At 44.5% G+C, this 17693-nt stretch overlaps 1 protein-coding gene across 3 annotated transcripts in view; it reads right to left on the bottom strand.

Moving 5' to 3' along the window:
• Positions 1-1710: 1710 nt before the first annotated feature.
• The window catches only part of ryk (receptor like tyrosine kinase), a 65020-nt gene continuing 49037 nt past the window's right edge, over positions 1711-17693 (bottom strand). For all 3 annotated transcript variants that reach the window (XM_061240340.1, XM_061240341.1, XM_061240342.1), the window contains 6 exons: positions 15795-15864; positions 12570-12702; positions 10347-10456; positions 9617-9776; positions 6719-6855; positions 1711-5242 (listed from right to left, as the gene is read on the bottom strand). In XM_061240340.1, coding sequence (XP_061096324.1) covers positions 5131-5242; positions 6719-6855; positions 9617-9776; positions 10347-10456; positions 12570-12702; positions 15795-15864 — 722 coding nt within the window. In that variant the 3' untranslated portion in view covers positions 1711-5130. The remainder of the gene's footprint in view (positions 5243-6718; positions 6856-9616; positions 9777-10346; positions 10457-12569; positions 12703-15794; positions 15865-17693) is intronic.

Here is a 17693-nt window from a genome sequence, read left to right as displayed (position 1 = left end):
TGTCTCCACATGTATCCTCCACTGCCAGAACCTGCAGGTTCTTCCTCTACAATATACGCCATATCCGTCATCCTTCTGATGGAGAAAGTCACCCAGCTTCTAGTCCAGGCGATCGTCATTTCCCGCCTGGATTACTGCAACTCCCTCCTGGCCAGTCTCCCAGCTTGTGCCATCAAGCCCTCTCCATTATGTCACCCCACTCCTCATTGGCCTTCACTGGCTTCCTATTGCAGCACGCATCCGCTTCAAGGCGCTAGTGTTGGCATTTCATGTCTGCAGAACTGCTGCTCACTGGATTTTTTATGTTTTTTGCACCATTCTTTGCAAACTCTGGAGAATAGTGTGTATGAAAATACCAGGAGATCAGCATCCTGCTACCAACAATCATTCCATGGTCAAAGTCACTTGGATCACATTTTTGACATCAAAATACAGCAACCAGGAGAAACACCTCAGGCTTCAGCGGATAACATGATTGCAATTTACTGCACCTGTGTAGGTGTAGGGAAGGTAGATATTTGGCCTTCGGTGATGAAAAATAATTTAGCCATTCATTTATATAGACAGGTCGGTGGATTGCTTCATTATTGTATTTTTATGAACATTTAGTGACATGTAGATTAGCAAAGCAGACATTTTAAAATTACAGTCGAGATTTGCTTTGATTTTTAAAACCCCTTTCATACCAATTTAGCAGCAGAAATGTACAAAAAGGACCTTTAGGGTTCTAAGGCTGGTAGTGCTTAATAATTTAAAAACCAATTGACAGACTTAGATCTTTTCAAGTGCTTTTTGGACAAAAAAAACCTTCTGTTTAACATGATGTATTATGGCAGTTTAAAAACCCAAGCAATAAAAACAAATACAAGTCATAACATACATCATATGCACATGATGTTGATCACCTCCAATAGAATTGTGGGTCATCTTATGAACATATAAGCTAACATTGTCAAAGAAAGTAGCTTTTTTTACAGTCACCAAATGAAAAATAAAAATATACAGGCAGACCTGGAAGAGCTGAAGTGGCATACCCTGGTTGGCCCACAATGGTCCAAGTCTGAAAAGATCACCTTGAAAGTTGTGCATTTTCAATACAGATTGTGTACAGCGTCTGGCAGATAAAATACGATTCTCGTGCAAACCCTGCAAGTGTGGGGACACATGGTCCATTAAAACATATGCAAGCACAGTGAAGCAGACTCCATTAGAGAAATTGTGCCTTAATGTGTGCAGCAGGTCAATGACATCGCAAGTTGCTGCCATAGTAACTGCTGGAATATTGAGCTGTAAGCAAGAACATGAATTTATTTCAGGTCAGGTTCATGGTGATCAGTTTAAACCAGTGGTGCTCACTCCTCGTGCTGAAGAGCAGCAGGGTCTGCCGGCGTTCGTTGTTACTCAGCACTGAATTGAGCAATGAAAGCAGTTGTTTATGCAGTCAACTTGCATCACCGAGTTCCTTGGGACTGAATCGGTTGCTAATTTTAAGGTGAAAACAAACCAGCACAAGGACCAGGAGTGACGACCACAGTTCTAAACACTGCGCCAAAACACACCGGTTAAGATATTAAATGTGTTCATATTTCTTGACTAAAAAGATTAAATCAAGTTGCAGGAGAAGGTGGTGCAATTTCTGCGTCAATGCTGACCAATAGGCAAACCGCATGTGTTCTTCAGCAAAAGTGTCACCCTTAACATTGAAACTGCTTCGTAGCTTTCTCTTTATTGAACAATCCGAAATAAATTTGTATGCCCTATGTGAAATAGTACTTTCAAAACAAATTTTCTTTTAATTAATGAGATCAATCAATCCAAGGATGAGATGGATGAGTATTTCAGCACTCAGTGCTCAGCATTATCATCTACCCAGACAAATGAGATTTGAATCCTCCACCCCCATCCGCACCCCTGTTTACTTATCCATGACAAATTCAGTGACTGTATTGAATGAGCGTCTACAAGACAGGTGTGCACAGCAAAGTCCGTTCCACTTCAGGATTTTGTGCCAACTTCTGCTCTTAATTATTTAATGAGCTAAATAATGTCTTGATCAGACATTTGTATATACACCAGTGTGTATCCTAAAGACTGTACTTTGCTCAAGTACAGGAGTGAACCAGCATCATTGATAGAGAAAAACATATGAAAAATAAATTAAGGTAACCGGTTGGAACAAAAACCAGCTGGCAGACCTCCAGGACCGGAGTTCTGCACCACTGCTACAAGAGCAAGTGCCTGCATCAAAACCCTACACCAGTTGAAAAGGGCCAAGCCAACAGTAAGTGGTTCATCAGAGGTTTCAAGGCATTGCCCTAAACAGTAATGGAAGACAAACATGAATGAAAAACAGTGAACAGATGGGGCACCGTGACCACGATTCTGAAGAATGATCTGTAATGGCACACCCTGTATTTATACAATGGATTGTCAATGGGAAAAATGGGAATGGCAAAAGACACAATTCAAATAATGGACCTCCACTTCCTCCTGGTTGAGTTCAGCATCCGTTCCCCGCACAACATTCTGCAAAAGCTACACTTATTTACAACTGAGCAGATATTTCAATTAAAGATCTCAAAACTTTGAATGGAATGAGCCAGAGACAGACACACAGACCACACACACGGGCAATTGCAATAGCATCTACATGTAAAATGGTGTGCAGGTTCAAAAGATCTAAAGTTTATTTTTGCTGGATTCTGCAGGGCCAGTCTAGAAATGTCTATGTCCCTTACAGACTGACTGAATAACCTTGTTGAAACACGCATGTGCAAGAAGGCTTACGCAGTATGTACGTCACACGTAGACAGGAAGCTGCAACAAGATGGCAGAGACAACCCTCGCTTCTGCGATCATTGTGATTGTTAGTGGGCTCCTGTGGTCTGGAAGGAAAGTGAGGGAAGCAATTCTTCATCTCAGTGTTTCAGCAGAAAAAAGCTAGCTAACATGAAATCCAAACTAGCAAACTGGCAGATATCGATTAGCTAAAGTTACAGTATATTAACAAATCAGGCATGAAGGAAGTGGCAAACAGCTCTGCCTCACAATTCAAGTGCATGCACAGTACACAAAAGCAAGAATAAAACAATGGGGATTGCAGTGTAAAAAAAAAAAAGAAATCAGCGTTTCAGTTAAAAGTAAATGGCAGTCTTATCATTTGAACACCGCAAGTACAATACAATGTCCAGTTCTTCAGGTAGTTGGGTAGTTGGCTCTTGGTGGTTGCTAACATTAGCTACACACAGCTTGCTTATTATGTTTATGTGAGAGCAAATTTCATATAACGCAAGCTAATTGTTATCTTCTATTAGTCACTAGTTTGGATTCCATGTTAGATGCCCTAGATATAGCTTTTTCAGTAAAACAGGGCAACAGAAGTACTGCATCGGTTAGGCAGTAGGCACATACCTAGCCAGAACTGTTGCTGTAACAGTTATGACTGCAAGTTCTAGACAGCTTTGTTGTGCAGTCAAAAGAAAACAAGAGTGGTGGAGTCAAAGCAAAACCTAGGTTCGATAAATATGTTGGTCCTTGGGTAAAACATCAGGGTCCAGCAAAAACAGGATTGTCTGGACTTGTTTCTTTCACTAAAAGGCAGAGCACTAAAATATCGGACTCTTAGACAGGTTTGACTTCAGCTTGTGGTGCTGGCATTTGGAAGCCGACTGCGTCATGAAAGGAACGCAGAAGTCAGAAGCTTCAATTCTAAACATCACGTGTAATTCATGTGTAATTCATAACCCCTTACAAAACCTGCCTGAATTACCAGTTTAACCTGCGTAGTAATACATACCATAACGAGACATAAAAACACCCTTTAATCGAGGTATTGTGTTCACCATGATGTCCTAAAGACCTACAGCGAGACTAAAATCTTGGGAAATTATACATCTGGCAATTCTACTTTTCATATTTTCATATTGTGACTGCAGTAGCTTTATTCCCGAGCACTGCTGTATGTGAGAAGGCATAAAGAGTAAATCTGGCTCTGCTTATTATTTGCCAAGACCAAACACTAGCTGTGAACAATGTTCTAGTGCATGGGAGGGTTGTGTGTCTGCACACAATAAACCAACTGAGAACACACCTCTTCTCCAAAATCAGAGGATGTATACAGCCCTCCAGATTTTTGGGCATGCTCAGTTAACAAGGGCATCTGCAATAGAACTACAGGACTTGCATACAAGGAAATGTATCACAAAACACATTTGTCAAGAGTACCCTCAAATTACAGTAATGCTATATTTCGATACTAATATGAACTGAGCAGAAAATGTACAAATGAATTACCTATTGCTAGCTAGGGGTACAATTGTATGTACCAATAGATTACCACCGCAGGGACAAGTGTGTGAACCTTTATGGGCACTTGGTTCAAACCTCTGGTAAATTGCCTGTTGCGTGACTTAAACAAGCCAGAGCCCACATAACCCTTCCCAATAGACTGACTGCAATTCTCTGGTCAGAAACCCATAGTCAGGCACAAAAGATATCGAACCTGTGCAGGAGGCAGTGTGAATTAATACCCTGTGATCACAGTAAATACACCGTTTACTGTTGGCTTAGGCACATTATTGAGGTCAAAACTCTGGAGCCTTTCTCTCACAGAACACATCACATCTAAAAACAAGGAAATACACAAATTTTCTTCCAAGATACACAAAACTGTACAATATATGTATATATTTTTTAAGTCTCTTTACAAATCAGCCCAGATTTTGAAGGTTTAAATCCAAAAGCAAAACACTGGGGAATAAAAGCGCGGCAAACTTATCCTCCCCCTCTTGTACATTAGCATTTCATAAAAGATGAAGAGTGCAGCGATTTGCATTGTTGCACCGGCTTTTCCAGTTGGGAGGGATTGCTTTTCACTTGTGGAGTTTGGAGCAGGTAATAAAAATGACCTTCATTGGTAAATTTGTGATTCAGCGTGTCAATTAGAGGCTTTGTCTGAATCACGAATTCCAGAAAAACACAGGGATTAGGTGTTGGCAATGTCAAAACATGTAAGTATTCAAACAGTCTATTGAATGTTTCGTTCTTGAGCAAGGCACTATTTCCGGCATGTTCAGCTGGGCTAATGCTGTTTGACAGCTTTGTCGGTCCTGGAAAATCCGGAGCGGGATTTCAGACGTAGGCCCCCAGGGCAGCGTGGAACTCAGTCAGGCACTGCACCAGCTGCTGAAACTTAGGCCTCTCCTCGGGATCAAGGGCCCAGCAACACGCCATCACTGCAAACCTGGAGGAGGAACACCAACAAGACTTGGTCTGAGACTTTTTCTGCAACTGCAAACATTGTGTATTCAAACTACCACCTTTCCTATTGTGGGGAAAATCTGAAGTAGTAAGTGCAGAAGGCCTGCACACTTTACACAATATACACTCAGTGAGCACTTAACTAGATATTTCTTTTTTAGACTTATTGGTCTTCTGCTGCTGTAGCCTGCCTATCCACTTAGAGGTTTGTTGTGTGTTCGCTTCTGCATACCACTGTTGTAATGCATGGTTATTTGTGTTACTGTCACCTTCCTGTCAGCTTTGACCAGTCTGGCCCTTCTACTCATTAACAAGGCGTTTTCACCCGCAGAACTGCTGCTAACAGGATGTATTTCGTTTTGATTCTGAGGTACTTAAACCACCCTTGCCTGGCACCAACAATCATTCCACGGTCAAAGTCACTTCGATCAAATTTCTTCCATATTCTGACATTTGGTCTGAACAACAGCTGAACCTCTTGACCATGTCTGCAAGCTTTCATGTATACAGTTGCTGCCACATCATTGTCGGTTAAATATTAGCATTACCAAGCTGGTGTAAAGGTCTACCTAATAAATTGCTTACTTAGTGCATATTATTCAGAACTGAATAGGTGAATAATGCTACCGCTAAACAAAGCACTGCTTTAGTTTGTTTGTCAAGAAAAACCCAAACATTGTAGTTTGCAAATGCAAACACACCACCCGTTTCACTCAACCATTGTGTGCCGCAAGCCCTTTCGTAGAATCTATTCCACACCCACTATGTGAGTGTGCAGCTTGGTTATACAGCACAGATTAGCCTTTCCTTTATTTCGCTGTATTACAGTTTTGACGGACACGCATCAGATTATTCTCCCACACTGTGAGAGCAGCGCGGCAGTATTCTGGCACAGCTAAACGTGTGATTCCTGGCTAGCTCTCCCTCTGCCGACTGCAACTGGGCGGCAGTTGCAGGATGTCGATAAGACCTTGCCCTTGTTGTACTGATGGACATTTGATTTGGGTTCAGGGGTCTCCACGCATGCCTTGGGCTAAAGCGCAGCTTTAGTTGTGTGTGTGGTTCCAAACGACGGTCCAGCCTCAAGGTGACCTTGAGCTTCCTGTGCAGGCCCGACTTTTCCAACTTCAGTGAAGAAGTTTCCAGCGAAGTGCCAAGAGGCCCATTATTGTCAAAGACATATCACATCATTTCAATTTTTCTATGCCAGAGCCTTTTTTTTCTTTTTCTTTTTCTTAAAGATATCACATAATATCGTACAAAAACAAAGGTTTCAAAGACAACAAAATCTAATGAAAGATGTACATGCCTAATATTTTAAAAGAATGAACTGAATTAAGTATAAACTGTGAATCAAATAGAGAGCTGGGTGTACCAAGTCTCTGGTATTGAGTATTTGAATCACATTCAAAAGTAAAGACTCCAGAATACATGGATGTGTGATGTTGGCAGGGCTTACAGTTCGTCTGGGCAGTTGATTGGCTGTGCTATTCTATAGCCATCCTTGAGGTAGGCGGCCATCTCGAAGGGGTCGATGTCCACGTAGGGGGTCTGTCCGAGAGTCATCAGTTCCCATAGGGTGACTCCAAAAGCCCACTGCAGAATAACGGGAGAGAGAAAATGAGAGGGAGGGAGAGAGATGACAGGCATTAACAAAGGAATGCTCGCGTGAACGCTTTTAAACCGTGCTGTTGGCAGCACTGCTTTGAGTGGGGTAAAAACTACCTGAGACTCCGGAACCTTCCGGCACAAAAATATCTTGCATAGCATGATTATGAAGATCTTCCAGGATATAGCATATGTAATGGCTCATAGCAAGAACATGGTTATGCTACACGGCCTACATACTCCAGTTGACCTCAGGGGGTTAATGTGGAGAATATGGAACTGAGTTCTCCACACATACAAGGCGCCAGTTGGCATCCTGTGAACTTAAGCATTCCAATGAAACAATACAAGGAACTACTAAGCCACAATTCAGTATGGCCAGGGGTACAATCTAATCACATATTTAGCACATATTCGCAGTGATAAGGACTCGGTAGCTGAACTTGCTTTACTCGGTCATATTGTAATGCCAGCCAATGATGGGAAACGAGCCAACACTGCAGCGACTGCTGAACACTATGAACTTTGCCTCTCCTGAAACAGTCTACACTTCAGATTTTTACACAGCTTTCCTTAGACACAGGAATGTTATAATGAGCATTTTGGTCAGCAATGACGACAAAACAATTAAGATCTCTGCTCCTTTGAACCGTTTCTACATTTTTAGGATTGTTACTTTGTTCTCCCTGGTGTGTACGCGTACGGGCGCGTGCGTGCAAACACTATTGTTTTACCCCTTTGTTCTCAAACGGGCAGAGGGGCGAGGCATTGCCGGTACTGGTCAGTGGGTGGAAGGCTTCCTGCTGAAGACCCGCTTACAGTAAAGCGGCGGCATCCTAGCCGGACCTCGCGGAAGAGGGAAGCAGGAGACTAAGGCAACCGCTCCTCTGTTTACACCTTTCCAGGGCATCACCATACGCATTATTATACGCTTTGCGCCTGGCACGAGGACAGCATTGAAAATATAAGTGGAAAAGGTAAACAAAAAAACTATCAAAGACCCTTCCGGATCGTCTGCAATAGATTTCCTTCCCCTTTGCGATGAACCACAAAGGGTCGAGTGTGAGGGCTGGGGCACGCCTCAGCCTCTCACTGTCTGCCGCACCCCTCCCCCTCCCTGGGGCCACGGAGAGGGCCTTCAACACCGCAGCAGAGGTGAAGCAGCGTTCTTCCACTCAGACACAAAGGTTTTTGTTTTTTTCAAGTGGTAAAAATGGTCGCTGGCAGGCTTCTCTCCAGGAGCCTTTCATTTCCAATATACACAAAGATGAAGGATATACCTGGGATTCAAGAGGCCCTGCCAACTTTTGACATTAGACACATTAAAACCCACACCATGAAAGGGCACCTGAGTACAGAGCCAAAAATGACAACAGTCCAAATACTTACGGACTGCACCGTATGTACAACAATATGTACCAAGGATTCATCAACAGATTTGAATGAATATGACTGGGTCCCCTTCCAATAAATAAAGATAGAAATAAAGGTCTATTAAACTGAAATAACCTCCACTTTACTCCACTTTGCGTTTTCAAAGGCATTCCGGTAAACACACTACTGCCAATGGCAGCGATGTTCACAGTTAAGTTCCGATTAAAGTTAGCCAAATGTTTACCTTCGACAAGTGCAGAGTCATCACTGAGACAGTCGATACTTTGACCCGGTGTAACCTCTTCCGTTATTGCTGCAGCCAGAATGTATAGTTTTTTTTCCACCCATTCAAAGACATTTAGTGTGATGGATGCACGGTGCTAAAATTAATTTATCATGGACTTCATTCAATATTCTAGTAATTTGAGCAATGACTCTTCATGCAGAATTGGCTGTAATCCCAACATCCACCTGACAGTTGCACGCCATTGTCCAAATGGTAATTTCCTACACTACACTTTAAATGAAGCGAGGTGAATTGGCATTGAGTTACATTGCATTCATTTAGCAGACGTTCATAGCTAGAGCAGCAGAAAATGCAAGAGAACCATAAGTGTATTAACTTATATGAATATGAACAAACGTACCAGACCTGGCCAACAACAGTTCCATTCCAGGGAGTGGGTATCCAACTCCTCTAAAGCACTTACCGTGGCAACCAAAATCCTAACGGATACCATCGGTAAGGAGCCGTAATAGAAATAAGTAATATCGTTAATCAACTCTTTCAGTCTCAACCCCAATATGTAGTGGCTCCACCCAAATGCCAAGTCGTTTCGGCTGAGAAAATTGAGAAAGTTCAGAAAATGTTGTACAGCAGTAATTTTAATTGGTTGGAAAGGTATAAGGTCAAGAATGCAATATGGCACTCGTGGGGTTTTACGGTAGTTACGCTCGAGTGCCATATGGCACTCTTGAGACTGAAATGGTTGAAGGGGTGCCCTGCGGCGTAGTCTGTCGAGCAGTGTTTCTCAACTCCAGTCCTCGAGACCCACTCTCCAGAAAGTTTTTGTTGTAACCAGGAACCCACACACCTGATTTAATGAGTGAACCAAGCAAACCACCAAAAATGCCCTTGAATAGCTAAACCAGGTGAGTTCAAAAACCGTCTGGCAAGTGGGTCTCGAGGACTGGAGTTGAGAAACACTACTGGAGAGCACCATCCGCACGCTCCTGGCGAGCTTGCTTTATTGGACATTATCGTAACTCTCCCACCATCTTGCTCCTCATTCTTCTCTCGCTGTGCAGTCGAAGCTGAAAGAGCCCTAAAAACATTAAAATGAAATGAATGTGTACGTGAACATGCCGGGCTCACCACGTCGCCGGCGCTGGAGAAGTCGTTGTTCAGCAGGCTCTCCAGGGCCATCCAGCGCACGGGCCGGTTCTCGTTGTCCCCCAGGCAGTGGTAGTCCATGGGGAAGAGGTCCCGGGCCAGAGCGTTGTCTGTGATCTTCACCTGCATGCTGTCGTCGATCCTGCGACAAGGGGGCGAAGAAAGAGGAGACTTTAACACCCACTCACCCACTCTGTGCGACAGTGATCCTACCGGGGTATAAAAGGTCCACTCACAGCGTGTACCTATCCTGACTATTATTTTTTTCATTTTTATTTTATTTATTTGTAATTGTCATTGCCTTCTGACACAATGAAATGTGTGGAATTACTTAGGAGCAGTGGGCAGCCGTAGTGCGGTGCCCGGGGACCAACTCCAGTTCAGGCCAATGCCTTGGTCAAGGGCAATGGCAGGAGCACACCAAGAAACAATTTAGACTCTTCAGTTAACCTAACCTGCATGTCTTTGGACTGGGGGAGGAAACCAGAGTACCCGTAAAGATATATATATATATTTTTTTTTATTAAAAGTTTTTTATTACACGTTAGATCCTAAGGGACGATTGTGGCTTGGTGAACTTTTCTGGGCAAGTCTTCTTAGTTCATTAAACAGAGGCTGTTCCCTGATTCTTTTTCAGTAAGCTGGGCTGAGGAGGTTGGGTGGTGTGGGCGTCGCAGGTAGTGGGGTCAGGGGTCAGGGGTCAGGCCCTTACACGCAGTTCCTTGAGGCTAGGTCCTTATGGATAACCTCCCTCCTGGCCAGGTAGCTCATCCCGCAGGCGATCTGGATGGCCATGTGAACCAGGTCCTGCTGGGAGACGGCCTGGAAGTGGGAGAGGGAGGGACAAACAGAGATCGAGGAGGAAGACAGAGACAGAGCACCAATCAGGACAAAGAACTCCACTGACACGTTCCAACATCAGCCACTGCTGTACACAGGGGAGTGGGTAACCCATAATGATAAGCCATTGGCACAATGGCTGCTGCATATTTATGTTATGGAATGTCCTGTGCACCCCAGGTTCTAGAGTGATATTGCAACTTACAAACTGAAGGAACAGCCTGCTTGTGTAAACCTTTTTTTACGTAATGCAATCCTGGCTTGAACCACGACCTGTCAAACACAGACGAGAAGACATACGCTGTCCTTATTCTGAGAGTCGTGCAGGCTAACTGCGCCGTGGTTTGACCTGGCACCATGACCGAACCAATGTTAAATCAGAGCAGAAGCATTACAGGCCCCGATTGTGCGTTAGCGTCGTAAACCCAAACGAGGATCGTCACTGTCCCTCCATCCGCAGGGGGCGATAACATCTGGTTGCCAAGCGGTTACAGAAAACGGTGGCTGGAATTACCGTGCTGACCCATGGTACATGCCGTACTCCTGATATGAAGACGCCAAAGGAACGGCTAAGAGCATGGATGCCAAAACACCCTAGCGATGTGGACTGGATGATCGCCAAGGACACTTTCTCCTTAAGGTTCCTCTGCTGATTTATGCCTTTAGGTTAACTGCGACTCCATAAAAAGCGATAAGGTACGGGGTTTAAGCTTCACCAGCCGTTTGAAGTGCAAACTGACAGAATCGGGCTGTGGGGAGAAATGGAGGGATGGATTATCTGAAAGGAACGAAAGTCCTCACTGAACCATACGGCAAGCTTCGTCTTGAGATGGAAAACATTTTTAGACGCATTAGGCTAGGCCCTTTTCGTAGTTCAAGCGTTGGCTGAATAGTTTTTGCCGCCAGTTGTCAAGGGCATCCATGCCATGCCCCTTGGGTTTGGCTCACACAATAGCATTATTATCTTTTAGGAAACAAAATCTAGAATTCAAGATGGTGGTGACCACATCCTATGCAGACATGGGTTTGATATACATAAAAACTGACTTAGTGATAAAAAAAAAAAAAAGATTAATAGCTGAGCTCTGTAGCGCCACCCAGTGCCTGAATCAGACCAGTGGTTGACCCACCAACTTTCAGGTCTTTATGTCAAGCCTTTTGGGACTTTAAAAAACTTTTACAAAAAGCCTTGCCAACATGAAAATTTATTGGCTTCCTGCAGGCATATTTTGACATGGAGAAACAGTTTAAGATACTCAGGAGTAGCTTCAGCTTGCCAAGTGTCATGCAAATTGGTCAAACTCTGTAGGAGGAGATGTCTTTTAAGTGCTTTTCATTTATTCAAAAACAGATAGAAAATCTACCAGACACACCTTTTTCGTCAAAGTAGCAAAGCTGTTCAATGTGTGGGGAAAGGCATTGATTGACTCAAGGCCAAAGTGGACAGGAGTTACGCCCTTTCAAAGTTCATACTTCCATTTCACTGCCATAACGCCACCAAGTGCCCAATCTCGTTCCTTCTGTAAAGCAGACAATCTACAACCGCTGCAAAGTTTAGCAAAAAGTTATCTGTTACACCTGCCAAAAATGAGCAAAATGTTTGAAAAATCCAATAGGGCTGCTGCAGTTAGTGCTTGGAACCCTAATAACAGGTAGGCACGACATTTTAGAAATCTTAACACCTCTATGGCACTGTCTGAACATTTCAGCACTTTCCATTAGATCCCACAGTTTTCATGAATGGCATTAGCTTTCCTGTCTGCTGTCAAAACTTCAGAGCCCTAGAAAGGTAATCTGTTGACATTTCTCTGGATAAGAGCATCTGCTAAATGCCTAAAGTGTAAAATGTATGTTGCTGGACGTAATAATATGCTAGTTGCCAATGGTTGTAACGAGGGCTTTCTTGGAACTATTTTCTTTAACGGTATTACTTACATCATCTTTCCCATCTTCTGTGAATCACTTTAACTGTAAGAAAGGTTCTATATAAAGTTTATTGTTAAAAAAATAAAAAATAAAAAAATAAAAAAAACATTGCACCACCTGGGGACCTGGATGACTGAGCCAGACATGTAGGCCGAAGCCTGGGCCTCACCTGAGGGTTGTTGGCCTCAGCCAGCTTGCACTGCCGGAGGAAAAGCTTGAGGTTCCCCCAGCTCATGTAGGGCAGCAGCACCATGGGCTTCTCCCCATCTTCCGTGCACACGTGACTGATGGGAAGCAGGTTCCTGACAGCGCACAGACAGAAAAGGAAGTCAGTCTGCTTTACCCAGCCCTCTCAAAACACATCTCACACACACACACACACACACACACACACACACACACACACACACAGAATAATCTAAATTGCTTGCTTACTGAAAAGCAACTAAACCCACCCCAGAGCCCTATGTTTGAACACAGAGTGTGAAAGGATGATTCCACAGGAAATGACTGTGGTCAAGGCCAGAGTAAGAACAGTACATAAGGATACCACTGAGCTGACGATGACTTCCCTTGCAGAAGGGGAATGATCGGCTGTGAGCGGATAACCGCTGGCCTGGGGCGTTCTGCGAAAAGGGTGGGAGCAACCCGGCAACGGTGTGGTGACCTCTCACCCCAATCTGGATGGCTGCTATTCGTCAGTGACTGCACTTACAGGAATGATTCAGAGAGGGTAGGGTAAGCACCGTCACTGTAGCGCCGTCACGTTGCAGAAGTGTCTGGACCACAGACTGTGGAAAGAATACAGACCACGGGCCAGCGACATCACCCACTGACTATTCTTGGGCTTGTGAAAAGCCTTTTGATATAGCGGAAGTGAAGTTTGCGGGCGCCGCCATGTTATACAATTTGGAGCCAGAGACTGTGCAGTTGGGGAAACGGGAAGCCCTTATATGGGCCTGATGTTCGCCGAGTCCAGCTCATCCACTAATCGCATGAGAGACGGCGACTTGCCAGTGATGCAAACTGTCCCTAATTCAGCCACAAAGTATTTACATATTGTCCTAATAACACAATAACTTAACAAATTGGCACATGGGGAGACATTAGATAAAGAAAACTGATTAAAAAAAAGATTGCGAATATATTTTCTTGTTGGAAAAGTGATTAACTTCTTATGTTTACCGTAGTAATTGTACATTGAAAGGGGTGGCCCGGGACCCAGCAGTGCACTGTACACTTCAGTTCCCTTCATCAAAGTGCTAGTCAGGACAAACCCCGCATTCCCAGTTAGACATCGAATGACAGCCTTTAAGGCCAATGGGCCTATCGCTGGGCCTATCATTTATGAATCAGGCCAGTTTCCACATGTTCAACATTATTGGCATTTGGCAGACGCTCTTATCCAGAGCGACGTACAGTTGATTAGACTAAGCAGGAGACAATCCTCCCCTGGAGCAATGCAGGGTTAAGGGCCTTGCTCAAGGGTCTGTGCGGATCTTATTGTGGCTACACCGGGATTAGAACCACCGACCTTGCGTGTCCCAGTCATTTACCTTAACCACTACGCTACAGGCCGCCCTAAAACTAAACTTAAAATTTCAGAACCGAGTGCCGAGGCTAAGTCATAAACAGGGCTCAAACAACCACAAAAAAGGAACCGCTGGTTGCATCTGGGAGCGACAAGCACTCACTGGTAAGCAGGTAAAAGATAAATCCTTTGGTGGAAAACCGCCTCTGAGATGTGGATAAACGTAAATTTGAGGCACCAAGGAAAAAGGGCAAGGCACTCTGCCTCCAGGTGGAAAAATAAATAAAAGGCCATTATTAAATGGGCTAGAACAAGGCAAAAAATGAGATAACGTGCATCAACCTTTTTTCCTTGGCAGTGCACTTTTAGAGCTGTTTTTCCCCTCCAACTACTTTTGTCTCAAAAGTCACAGGCTCAAAGACTCAAATACATGAATGCTGTTTGACTTGGAGAGCGAGGGCGGTATGAGCGACTGCACGCGCCCCATGCAGGCAGGGGGACAGCCCGCTCACTGCAGGGGTTGGTAAAGTCTCCCTGAAGTCAAATAAAACCTGAGAGCGAATGTGCCAATCATACGTATGCATCTTCCAGCTGTTCGGGGTCGTGCTTGGTACATCCGACAAAACTGCAAGTTTAATCCTCTAAAGAAAAATTGGTCTCAAGAAATCGACTCAACTGTCGCGCTCCGCTGGAAGTTTCCAGAATTACTGAGCCCGCATCTACTGTGACCCACTCTATTAAAATGTCCAAATGTAAAGATGTCCAAATATTGTGTGCGCTGTAACACGTACACAAAATTAAACCTCGCATTTGCTCAGCATTGTTTCATTTAGTAAGGTGAATGTCAATTGGAAAGTGCATGATATACAGTTAATTTGTTTTAGTGCTCATCTCTCCAGTCTCACATTTCCCTCGGCCAGGCAGCTAGACACAAAGTCAGACTGGCTGTCGTTTTCCCGACACCGAGGACAGAGCTCTCAGTGAAGGCAGGAGAGTAAAACGGCCCCAGACAAACTATACCCTTTTCATTCAGACCTGGCGTTTAAAACGTTTGCGTTTGTTTGATGAGCTGGGGAAGGAGACGGAACGGCGTAGTGACCGAATCGGCGGGGGGGCCGCCAAAAGCAACAACCCCACGAACTGACCCGAACTTCAGGAAGCGCCTAACGCAACTCAGGGAACGCAAACAGAAGCTCGATACAAAGGTCTGTACGGAAAGCCGTCGCCTGCCAGAACGGGCTGGCAGAATCGCAACACCAACACCGCAGGCAGGGGGGTTTCAGCAGGTTGGGAAATCTCAGCGACCCCAAAATGGGAAGTAACAGGGTGAGAGGCGGGTTGCTAGGGCAGCGCGGTCATCGGATCCTTCGCCCACGGGTTTCCACGGTAACAACCCATGCCGTGATGTCACTTTGTGGGGAAAAAGGAAGCGCGCATCTAACGCAGTGGTGGAAAGAGTGGTAAATTCACGCAGAAGACACTGACGAAATGGTTTCCTCTAGAAGCCGTGAATTCTGATTATATACAGAGTTCCTTTATCTTGCAACATAACCTTACTCACAAAAATGTTCTTAAACAAGGGCAAGGGTTGAGGGCACAAAAAAGTATTTGAATCTGAAACAATTAAGCATTACGTACCATGGTATGTTCTCAACGCAGCCATGATTGCAGGGTTGAGTTTGAGATGGTTCCTGGAAGGCTTTTTAAACAACATTTTTGCGAGTAATGTTATGTTCCTTTTACGACTTGCGACATAACCTTACTCACAAAAATGTTCTTAAAAAAGGCCAGGAACCATCTCAGACTGAACCCTGGCTCCACTGGGGACATAGTGTCTGTGTGCGATGGCCTGGACAGTCTCACCTGTGGTGCAGGCCACGCAGTTTGCAGCTCTCCGTGACCATCATCGTCACCTGCACTTCAGAGGCATGGTCTGCAAAAGACGGAGGGGGAGAAAAGAGTGAGAGAGGGTTTTTAATGCAGAACCATAACACAAGATATTCCTGAAGAGCCCCACTCCAGTGTCCAAGGTCACGCTCTTGAAGTCTGCAGACGCCTGAATGTAATGAACCTATATTTGCATTGGCCCCACTCTACTGCTGAGTATTTCAACTACAGGTACTTTCACCGGGAGTCACAGAGGCATTATGCCAACAGCTCCAGTACTCACTCCACACTAGAGCAAATTGAAACCGTTCAAATTGATTGCGACCAGGAAATAAAAGTGGGTTCACAGCTAATTGTACAACAGGCGGGGGGAAGTGTTAGTTCGAGAGAGCTAAGGCACTGGGTTGTATTCAGAAACTGTATGAGCTTGAACAATTCAAAGAAAATTCACTTTTTTTTTCTTTTTTAAACAATGGGTTAAAACTACAGATGATACTGTAATGCAACCATTTAGTGACTAATTATTAGTCGTCAATGACGTCTGGGGCGTCAACAAAATTTTATAGAATTTTTTTATTTTTTTATATAACATTTTTAGTAATTTTGCAAGGCCCTGGCAAATGGTGGATGCTGAAACAACATTCTGTGAGGGAGTGAACTCTGATGCTCTGTGTCAAATGTTTTGAAATCCTTGAAACCCCCTCAGAAACCTGGATACTCCTGTATTGCAAATGCTAATCCCAGTTGACGTTTTCCTTCAATTGTCCTGTTGAAATATGCACTATGAATTGGGTAAAAAATAATGCAAGCCTCATACCGGCTTAAAAGGTTGTGAACTGGCCTCCTGGCCATCCTGGATTTGAACAGCAAATGTCAGACCATGAAATTAAACCTTCCCACCTTAAGAGTTACTTCACCTAAAAAAACTCCACCACGATCCCTTGTGTTTTTGTGCCACATTCTCTAATTTCTTTCATAGTTTTAGAGCCTGAACTTGTTATCAAGCATTCAACAAATGTATCACATTTAGTTCTGGAACGACTTATCACAACAGGACCAAGCGCACTCTTCATTCCGAGTAGACCTGATCAGAAATGAGAGATCTGAATCTGCTAAATCTGTTGACCGTAATGTAATGTAATGAACCCTAGAAAACTCTGTGTTCGGTTGTGAACAGGAGTGTATCGATATCATTTGAGCTGTAACGCTACGTGAAACGCACACAGTCCTGCCTGCCGGTAGCTTAGCTTAGCGACAACACGCTCAGCCACGTGCCTCAAACTCTCAACCCAGACAGGAGCTCTGCTTTCTGTTGACGAGCGGACTGTAGATGGCGACAGTTCAGAAGCCCTGAAAACGACCGCCTCTGTCCCTCCTTGAGCGTTCACAGGTATTCGCCGTTCGGCCATTCAAGGAACACGGAGAGCGGCACCGCCCGAAAACCCGTTTAATCTCCGTCCGCCCGGAGTTCCCGAGATGCATCGCCATTTCCCGTCCTTGAGCGGGTGGAGGAGGATGCGGGGAAGCTCATCGCTGCGGAGCTTGGCACGACCGTCCCCTTTTCCCGGCTGTTGACCAGCCCTGTTTTGAGGGCGGGGGGCATTTGGGAAGCTCTTTTGGGCCTGGCCCGGAAGTGGACCAGCGGACATCTGGCAATCTGCTTTAATGACTCACGATAGGAAAATGGGACTAAGGCGTTAATATCCAGGATGCAGAAGCTTCATACATAGGGCCGCCTGTAGGGTGGTTAAGGTACATGAGCAAGGCCCTTAACCCTGCATTGCTGTCGGGAGGATTGTCTCCTGCTTAGACTATACGTCGCTCTGGATAAGAGCTTCTGCCAAAATGCCATTAATGTAATGTAACATGCAGTGC

The sequence above is a fragment of the Conger conger genome, chromosome 4, assembly GCF_963514075.1.
Source record: "Conger conger chromosome 4, fConCon1.1, whole genome shotgun sequence".
NCBI lineage: Eukaryota > Metazoa > Chordata > Actinopteri > Anguilliformes > Congridae > Conger > Conger conger.
Note: the sequence above shows the minus strand (reverse complement) of the source record. Positions and strands in the feature narration are given on the sequence as shown.